The sequence below is a fragment of the Bubalus kerabau genome, chromosome 5 (assembly GCF_029407905.1).
Source record: "Bubalus kerabau isolate K-KA32 ecotype Philippines breed swamp buffalo chromosome 5, PCC_UOA_SB_1v2, whole genome shotgun sequence".
In the NCBI taxonomy this organism is placed as follows: domain Eukaryota; kingdom Metazoa; phylum Chordata; class Mammalia; order Artiodactyla; family Bovidae; genus Bubalus; species Bubalus kerabau.
This window is the reverse complement of record NC_073628.1, coordinates 68,795,296-68,805,441: the sequence shown is the minus strand read 5'-3', so window position 1 is coordinate 68,805,441 and position 10,146 is coordinate 68,795,296. Positions and strand designations below refer to the sequence as shown.

At 43.7% G+C, this 10,146-nt stretch overlaps 1 protein-coding gene across 1 annotated transcript; it reads right to left on the bottom strand.

Annotated features, from left to right (window-relative positions):
* Nucleotides 1-1,762: 1,762 nt before the first annotated feature.
* On the bottom strand, nucleotides 1,763-8,967 carry LOC129654245 (uncharacterized). Its single transcript, XM_055583759.1, has 4 exons — nucleotides 8,830-8,967; nucleotides 7,943-8,138; nucleotides 4,109-4,282; nucleotides 1,763-2,166 (listed from the first exon to the last, which is right to left on the bottom strand). Exons 1-4 carry the CDS (start codon nucleotides 8,965-8,967, stop codon nucleotides 1,991-1,993), a joined length of 684 nt encoding a protein of 227 aa, XP_055439734.1. The 3' UTR covers nucleotides 1,763-1,990.
* Between the last annotated feature and the right edge of the window lie 1,179 nt (nucleotides 8,968-10,146).

Below are 10,146 nucleotides of genomic sequence, written 5' to 3'. Positions count from 1 at the left end.
GGTAACAGAGGATAAGTAGACTTATTGTGGTGACTTTTCACCGTATATATAAATATCAAATAATTATACTGTACACCTGAAAGTAAAAGTTATATGTCAATTAGACATCAGTTTTTAAAAGCAAAATGTATTTCAACTTTCATTTATTTTTTTGATGCTCTTCCTTTCATAATAGTGATTCAAGTTTTTTATTAATATTACTTTATTATACATAAATAATTTCCTTTAACATTTCTTATATGTCAGATCTGCTGGTTATGAATTGTTTTATCTCATTTTCTGTTTGTTTGAAAAAGATTTCTCATTTACTTTAAATGTGAAATTTTTCTATGTCGGGGGAGTATGTAATTTCCTCAGTTCTGTTTCACCACAACTAAGATTTGAAACAGCGGACAAAAGTGTTACAGCTTAGTTACAGTTCAGTTTTATTCAACAAGTGAAGAAAAGTACACTCTTGAGGCGTGAGGGTGGGCCAGCCCCAAAGGAGAAGCCTCAACCCTTCTTGCCTTCCACCTTTTATACACTTGTCTCCTCCCCCCAACCCTAAGCCTACTGTATGTAAATAAGGGTAACCAAGAAGGGGGAGTGTTCGTTTCACCAGAAGTTCTCATTCTGGTCCACAGATTTCCTTTTGTTCCATTTTTGCGGCCTTTTCCCTTTTCTTTGTCTAAAAGCCACCACCATTTTGGACTCATTTTTCCTATTCTAACTACCTGATATTCCCCCCCTCAAGACATGGGAGGCCCAAGTCTTTGGGAATAGGGGCATCAATGTCTCTCTGGCTACTTCTTGCTGAACTGGGATGGTGAAGGGCGTTGGGGCTCCCCTGCTTGCTAGTCTCAAGACTCAGAGTCCTAATAGTCCATCTAAGGGTGAGTGATATTTTTGATGGCCAGCTGTAGTTTTATATATCCTTGTTGAGCGGGCACTGCATGTTGTAGCCTGTTGACATGGGCAGAGACAAAACGGTTTCAGTTCAGTTCAGTTCAGTCACTCAGTCGTGTCCGACTTTTTGCGACCCCATGAACTGCAGCACGCCAGGCCTCCCTGTCCATCAGCAACTCCCGGAGTTCATCCAAACTTATGTCCATCGATTCAGTGATGCCATCCAGCCATGTCAACTTCTGTCATCCCCTTCTCCTCCTGCTCCCAGTCCCTCCCAGCATCAGAGTCTTTTTCAATGAGTCAACTCTTCGCATGAGATGGCCAAAGTACTGAAGTTTCAGCTTCAGCATCATTCCTTCCAATGAACACCCAGGACTGATCTCCTTTAGGATGGACTGGTTGGATCTGTGGGCAGTCCAAGGGACTCTCAAGAGTCTTCTCCAACACCACAGTTCAAAAGCATCAATTCTTCAGCGCTCAGCTTTCTTCACAGTCCAACTCTCACATCCATACATGACCACTGGAAAAACCATAGCCTTGACTAGGCAGACCTTTGTTGGCAAAGTAATGTCTCTGCTTTTCAATATGTTATCTAGGTTGGTCATAACTTTCCTTCCAAGGAGTAAGCGTCTTTTAATTTCATGGCTGCAGTCACCATCTGCAGTGATTTTGGAGCCAAAAAAATAAAGTCTGACACTTTCCACTGTTTCCCCATCTATTTCCCATGAAGTGATGGGACCGGATGCCATGATCTTCGTTTTCTGAATGTTGAGCTTTAAGCCAACTTTTTCACTCTCCTCTTTCACTTTCATCAAGAGGCATTTTAGTTCCTCTTCACTTTCTGCCATAGGGATGGTGCATTCTGCATATCTGAGGTTACTGATATTTCTCCCAGCAATCTTGATTCCAGCTTGTGCTTCCTCCAGCCCAGCGTTTCTCATGATGTACTCTGCATATAAGTTAAATAAGCAGGGTGACAATATACAGCCTTGACGTACTCCTTTTCCTATTTGGAACCAGTCTGTTGTTCCATGTCCAGTTCTAACTGTTGCTTCCTGACCTGCATATAGGTTTCTCAAGAGGCAGGTCAAGTGGTCTGGTATTCTCATCTCTTACAGAATTTTCCACAGTTTATTGTGATCCACACAGTCAAAGGCTTTGGCATAATCAATAAAGCAGAAATAGATGTTTTTCTGGAACTCTCTTGCTTTTTCAATGATCCAGCGGATGTTGGCAATTTGATCTCTGTTCCTCTGCCTTTTCTAAAACCAGCTTGAACATCTGGAAGACAATTGATAATACATGGAGCAATCATAAGTGGCATCAATATGGTGATAACAGGGATTAGCAGCGGCAGTAGCCAACTATAAATTTCCCCTCACCAGAAGAAGGATTCCCCAAAGAGATACTGTAACCATGGTGAGAAATCTCCAGTTTGTTTTTTGAGGTTAATGTAGAATCTGAATGTTTTTCTTGAGGACTGTGAGAGTTTATTTAACTTAGCTGGAGGTATTTATCCAGAAACTACACATCTCATTCAAGATGGCTCAAGTCCCTCCTTGTTCAGGGATAAGGAGATCTACCTCCTGTCTATTTTGGAGGACAAACCCTTCCAAGCTGTGTTGGCTCTTTAGAGCTATTCTGAGAAATCTTATCCCCAGAAACTTAATTTTGGGGGTGTTCATTAGAATGGCACTCATTTGTAGTCCTGAATAGGTATCTGAGATCTCCCAGGGGCTCACAGGTGTATTGAGTGTCCTCTTCTGTTTTCTTCCATGGCTTGACTCATGAGTCAAGGAATCTAGGAGTCATGTCCTGTTACCTTGACTGCTGTGGGGGTAGAAAGTATTACAGTATTACAGTTACCTTGACTGCTGTGGAGGCCCTTCCATGTGGGCTGGAGTTGGGCCTTTGGGGACCCATTTTTCCAGACTTTGATTAGGACTAGAGTCTGTGGAGCATACAGTTGTGGCTCCTTAGAATCTTTGGGGTCCTGGTTGACACCCCACAAGCGATTATCTTGGAATTGCCCATTGGCCATGACATAAGATTGGACTGTCTGAGCCTCTGGATCAAGGAAGAGGTCATTGACATAAAAAAAAAAAAAAGGTCTCCCATATAGCATCTCATAAGGACTAAGACCAACCTGTTCATTAGGAGCAGTACAGGTATGGAGGAGAACTATTGGTAAAGCCTCTTTCCATCCCAGGTAGGTCTCCTGGGTTATCTTTTTTATCACTGACTTTAACAATTGGTTGGCTCTTACTACTTTTCCTGAAGTTTGAGGCCTCCAGGCACAATGGAGGTAATAAGCAATGCCCAATTCTTTAAAGACCCCTTGGGTGACCTTAGAAGTAAATGATGCCCCACTGTCACTTGGTAATGACCTGGACGGACCAAATCTCAGAATGATTTCAGGGAGCAATTTTTTTACCACCTTCTCAGTCCGGATGGGAAAGCCTTCAATCCATCCTGTGAATGTATCTATCATGACAAATAGGTATTTATACCCTTGAGAAACTGGCATCTGGGTGAAGTCCATCTGTCAGTCTTCTCCTGGGTAGGTCCCACATCGTTGAATGGGCTGGGCCAAGTGGGGTCTTCGAACTCCTTGGGGGTTGTTTATTTAGCAAGTGGGACAAGAGGAGACCATTTCCCTTATAGTCATTTGGAGGGTTGTTCCTCTGAAGGACCTTTCTAGTAATTTTTGGAGGCCCTTCTCACCTAAATGAGTGGTGGCATGTAAGGAGTTAACCAACTTCCATTGGAGGTTACCAGGCAGAAAAAGGATTCCTTCATTTGGCACCACTCCATATGATCTTGAAAGCCCTCACTCTTAGCTTTAAGAGTCTCACCTTCAGTATATGAAGGAGTTTCTGACAAATTAGTCTGTGGAACTAAGGTGGCAACCACTATTAGGTCATTGTTCTGTAATGCTGCTCTCTTAGCTGCCTGATGGGCTGCTTGGTTCCCTCATGCCACTTATGTGCTTCCTTTTTGGTGTCGTTTACAGTGGGAGACTGAAACCTTAGTGGGACGATAGACTGCCTCCAAGAGTCTAAGGATTTTGTCAGCATATTTGATTGGGGATCCTTTGGCAATCAAGTGGCCTCTTTCTTGCCAAATAGCAGCATGTGCATGTAACACCAGAAAGGTATACTTTCCTTTTCTCAGCACTAAAGCTCAAGTTAAGGTTATGAGCTCAGCCAATTGGGCTGAGTACCTGGTGGCAAAGGTTTAGCCTCTGTGGTCTCAAAATTGGAGACTACTTCACATTCACCTCTTCCTTTTCCATCCAAGACAAAGATGCTTCCATCAGTGTACCAGATTTCCTCAAGATTGGTCAGAGGATCTTCTGACAGTCCCTCTCGGGGTTTTGTCCAGTGGTCCAAGGTTTCTATGCAAGAGTGAAAGGGGAGAGAGCCCTCAGGGGTAGGCAGGAGTATAGCAGGGTTAAGAACCTCACAAGGGGATGTAGTCAGGCCTGGATTTTCCATCAGCACTACTTGATATCTGAGGATCCTTTGATCAGATATCCACAAATGGCCTCACCCATTCAGGAGTTGTTTCACTTGGGAGCTGGTAAAAATAGGTTGCTCCCAAGAGAGAGTTTTAAAGCATCTTCTATCAGGACTGCAATAGTTGCAAGATTTTGAAGGCAGGGAAAGATCTCTTCCCAATAAGGGAGTAGGACACTCAGGGACCACCAGAAACTTTTGGGAAAATATTTGTCCATCCCAGCAACAAATAATGTTTGGGTAAATCTTTTTGCAATTGTTTTTCCTGTAGCACCCAAAAGGGTACAGTTTTGGGAGAAGGCTCCGATGTAGAGGGTCAGGACAGAGTAGGTAGTCCCTGTGTCAACCAAGAATTGCTCAGACCTACCTGCCACATCCAATTGCAGTCTTGGCTCTAGTCCCATGATGGTTATCTGTGACAGGCTGGCTGGCTGGAGTGGGTGACTTCAGTCCTGTTGACCATTGTGAGGGAAAGCCTAGCGCTTGACCTTGAGGCTTTGGGTCCCCAGGGCAGAGTGCTGCCCGATGTCTTAAATGATGGCATTTGTACCAAGCTGTTTTCACAGACTTGTCATGGTTTGGATACTCTTTGGCCCATTGTCCTGCCTCTCCATAGATTAGGCATTTGCCTCATGCCTTGTCCTTCAAGGACTCGGGGTTTGCCATAGCGCTTCCCTGGAGGGTGACCAGCATCTGGGCATGCTTTTTCTCTTTCCTTTTCTCCCTTTCCTTGGCCTGGGCCTCCCTCTCCTGTTCTCTGTTATAAAAGGTATTGGTGGCTGTCTGAACCATCTCATCTAAAGAGGCAGCAGGGTCTTGCTGCTGTAGCTGTTGTAACTTTATCCGGATGTCTGATGCACACTGGGATAAGAATTTTCCTTTAAAATCACCTGTCCCTCATAAGAGTCTAAGTACAGATTGGTAAACTTTTGGAGTGCCTCTTTCAAATTTTCCAGAAAGGCAATGGGGGTTCTCGTTGGGCTCCTGAATTATTGCTGAGGTTGGGCACAGTCCCACAACTAATAGGCTTTCTTCTATTTCCATGAGTGGGCTTCCCTAGGGATGAGTCTTTCTGAAGCTTATCCTATCCAGTCCTGTTGCAATCTGAGAGCCAGGTCAGTGTGCAGATCCCTAGGCAGGGTGAGGCATGACAACCTCCTGGAGATGGAATCCCCGGCAGGTCGAGGCTTGTCATCCTTCTGGAACCCTTGGACTGGCAGATCCCTGAGCAGGTTGACTCATGACAACCTCCCAGGGACCAGATCCCTGGGCAGGTCAAGTCAGGTCAACCTCCTTGGATCCCGGACTGGTGGATTCCCTAGCAAGTTGAGGCGTGACAACCTCCTGGGGACCATATACCTAGGCAGTTCAAAGCAGGTCAACCTCCTGGGACCCCCAGGCTGGAGTTGCATGTCCCCAAGGTCTCCAGGGTGACTGGTGCTAGGTAGGATTAAGGGGATGTAATCTTAACTCATTGCCAGTTTGTCCACCGCAGATGGGAATAGATACCATGATGTAAAGCAATCTATGCCTGTGCCCTGAGACTGGGAACCTGGGAAAACAGCCATAAGCCTTATCCTCTTATTGCTCTGAGGGAATGTAAGTCACTGATTTCCTCCCCTAGTCCTCCATAAGAGCAGTTTAGGGTGTTTCCAATGGTAAACATTTCATTGTCATAGACCCACTTTAGGTAATAACAGAAGTAATGACAAAGGAGTGGGTTACCTGGTCTTGTTAGGGACATTAAGAGTATTTTAATAATAAGCTGGGTGGAGCAATGTTGCCTACAGAGAGTACAGGATCCTGGTTGTAGCAGTTAGTAAGTGGCTTAAGGACAAAATGATAAGAGGCAACAGACCAGATGCTCCATAAAAGTGGAGTGGAGATTTGATCTAGGGTTTATGTTTGTAGCTTTAGAAAGGTGGTAAAGGTTTGGACCCAGACAGCCTGCAGGGCTAATTCCCAAAGTGGCAAACATTGTCCCTGGAAGGCCAATTGCCCTTGAAGGGATGCCAACAACAGATGGACTTCTAGCAGGAATCGTGTGCCTGTCACCCACCCTAGCGGTTTCACTGAGAAATGCTGTGGTTGCACATGTTGTAGGAAACGTGGAAGATGAATGCCTGAATATCTAGAGGGGTTGGATATTATACAGTATTTCCCTCCCAAAGACCAGCTATTTTCTGGTTGTCCCTCCAGAAGATTGTAGAGGCAACATTGTGGGCCTGGAACAGGCTCAAGAAAAGAGCATGGAACAGGAAGGAAGGGGGCAGGGCACAACTTTTGAGAGAATGATATAGCCCAAGGGCATAACATAAACCAATTAAAATCAAATGAGTCCAAGCTGACAGACAGGTCAGCTCAGTTCAGTTCAGTCTCAATTGTGCCCGACTCTTTGCGACTCCATGGACCACAGCACGCCAGGCCTCCCTGTCCATCACCAACTCCCAGAGTTTACTCAAACTCATGTCCATTGAGTCAGTGATGCCAGCCAACCATCTCATCCTCTGTCATCCCCTTGTCTTCCCGACTTCAATCTTTCCCAGCATCAGGGTCTTTTCAAATGAGTCAGTTCTTTGCATCAGGTGGCCAAAGTATTGGAGTTTCAGCTTCAGTATCAGTTCTTCGTATGAATATTCAGGACTGACAGACAGGTCAATTTGCACTAAACCTTGATTCTCAATCTGCAAGCTAAATGACACACCCAGAAATGCCAGAACAGTTCCAAGTCACTATCAAAAGACCAAGGCCTGGGTTGCTCCCAATTGTTGGAATGATCCTCCCACTCATTAGCATATGAAATCACCCAGCTTGAGAAAACTAACCACACCAGGTTCCATGGCCACCACAATAGCCCTCTGCCCTGGCCCACACCCTGTGGAGTGTATTTCTTTCTAAATCCAAACAAATCCACTTCTTACCTATTGCTGTGTCTCACAATGAATTTTTTTGCAATGAGACATCTTGAATCTGAGCTTCATTAGGCCCTGAAACCAGGCACCATGGGTTTTGGCTGAGCTCATGACTGAGTGACTAAGCATAGCACAGAGTCCCTGCCAGTCCCTGCCACATGGGTTTGAGTTCCGATCTTAGATAAATGGTTTCAAACACAACTTTCAGAAATTGAAAGATGATGACCTGCTCAATACTTTGTAAACAGTGCCATAGAGAGAGGAACTGAAGGACAGGAGGAAAAAGGAGTGGAAAAAAAAACGTGCTGAGGAATCCCTTTCACAACTTGCGGAAAATAAATACCTGACCTGTGCCCACAGTTTTCATTGGCCTGATCCTTAGCATAAAGAAGGTTAAGGGCGGAAGAACCCTCACCTGCTTGGCAACTGTTAGTAAGGTGCAGCAGACAGTGGAGCCTTCAAGACACACTGGGGAGTAGTCCCTGCCAGAGTCCTTCAGTTGCACCCACTGCCGCTAGCCTGTTTGCAGAGGGTTTGAGGAAACAAAAAACGAGATATTGTAAAGGAATTAAGATTTTGTTAGCCATATGTCCTTCCAGCCATAGGGGAGAGGACCTCCTACCTTACCTGGAGGCCTTCTGGAATCTGAGTCTGAGCCATATGAGCTTTCTGCCAAGTTCGTTTTTGCTGTCGTAGTTTCCAGCACGCTAGGCTTCTTGTCACTTCCACTGTGCTGGGTTTTCTTCACGTTGAGCTTCCACCGACTGAAATTTTGCTGAGTTGGGCTTCTGCTGTGCTTGGCCTCCACCTCGCAGGGGCCAAGCTGGGGTTGTTTCAGCCAGGTTAAACCTGAGAAGCGGCACCAGATACATCCAGCGAGTGTGTAATTTCCTTGGTTCTGTCTCTTGGCAACAAAGATTTGAAATGGCAGACTAAAGGGCTACAGCTTGGTTACAGCTCTGTAAAATACACCCCTGAGGCATGAGGGGTGTACTTTTATACACTTTTATACATACTCCTTTTATATGTTTGTCTCCTCTCCCCCTCTCCCCACCAACCACACCCCTCCCCCCACCAGCAAGGCTGCCCTAGGCAAACTGGGCTAGCCAAGGAGGGGGAGTGTTTGTTTCACTTGTTCTCACTCCAGTCCACGGATTTCCTTTTGTTCCATTTTCTTGGGCTTTTTCCTTTCTTTGTCATTTAGCCACCACCATTTTGGACTCTTTTTTCCTATTTTAACTACCTAACAACTAGATATAAAATTATTTTTTAGTGTTTTTTTTTCCATTAATATTTTAAATATTTCCCTCCAATTTTTTTTTTTTTTTTTTTTTTTTTAATGAGAAGTCAGCTGTAATTCTTATTCTTGGTTACTTGTAGATATGGTTACTTGTAGATATGGTGCACCCCCTTTCCCAGCTACTTTTGGGAACCTCTCCTTGCTTTTAGTTCTGCAGTTTATTTAGTATTTATTCTTGGAGTTGTCTGATCTCCTGAAAGTGTAGTTTGTTAACCTTATGATTAAATCTCAAGTTTTGTGGATCTGCTTCCTGGGACTGTGTTTTTATCCCTTTTCCAGATGCATAGCTATTCGTTTTATCCCTGCCCTCTGGTTGTAATTCAAAATCTATTACATTGAAGTCCAATTCCATATTGGCACAATTTTCTCCCTTGTGTTACCAAAAATTGAGGAGAATGGACAGGGGAGTAGTTTTCTTTCCCCCGGTGGAATAGGTTTTAGAACTGCACTCAGACAAAGTGATTTAGGTTTTCTCTGAAGAGTAGGTCATTGTTATGGAGAAGGTCTAGTTGTGTTTTACAATGGTCAGAACCCCAAGGGACATTTTTGGATTCTCACTGTGAGAACTTCCAGAAACTCCTTGAGTGAAATCCTAGGTAGGTGTCTATGCCTCTAAGATTGGAATCTCCAATTGTATTGCATTCTCATCCTCATCTACACTCAGATTCAGAAATTCCTCAAGATTATCATTTGATAATTTCTACCAATTTATGGATCCAGAAACTCTTTCTTTTATAATTGGATTTTGACTGTGATTTTCAGAGAGTCACCTATCTCACCACATTATGTAACAGAGTTTGCACTGCTTCCCCAGTTTTTTAATAAGTCAAGAATTTTCTTGCTAAAAAGACAGAAGTGATGATACTCAAGATCTTTATACATCAGATGTATAAAGGTCTTTATACATCAGAGTTAAAAGCAGAAGTACCTTCATTTGTCTTTTTCACTAAGTCAAGCTTATGGCAAAGTTGATGATGTTAACATTCTGGAAATATCTACCCAAAGTGTAGAATTGAGATGTATATTTGAGATTCATATTGAAGACAAATTATACTCTAGATTTGGAAATGAAAACCTAACTAACTCACTCAGAAAATTAGAAAGGAAAATATATATTACTGAAGGACAAAAAATGGGACTAAAGAAATGAAGCATAATTTGAGTGTAATGCTTCCTTTATTCAAATTTACTTCAAAATGGCCATTTATTTTCTGTTTGGAACTTGAAAGAAATGGATATACCTCCCTGTAAATACCTACTATTTCTTGAAATACTATAGAAATTTTGATAATCTAACTCCATGTTGTGGGCTTCCCTGGTGTCTCAGTGGTAAATAATCCTCCTGCCAATGCTGGAGATGCAGGAAATGTGGGTTCCATCCCTGGGTCGGGAAGATCCCTTGAAAGAGAAAATGGCAACACATTCCAGTATTCTTGCCTGAAAAATCCCATGGACAGATGAGCCTGCTGGGCTATAGTCCGTGGGTTTCCAAGAGTTGGACATGACTTAGCAACTAAACAACAACCCCCAT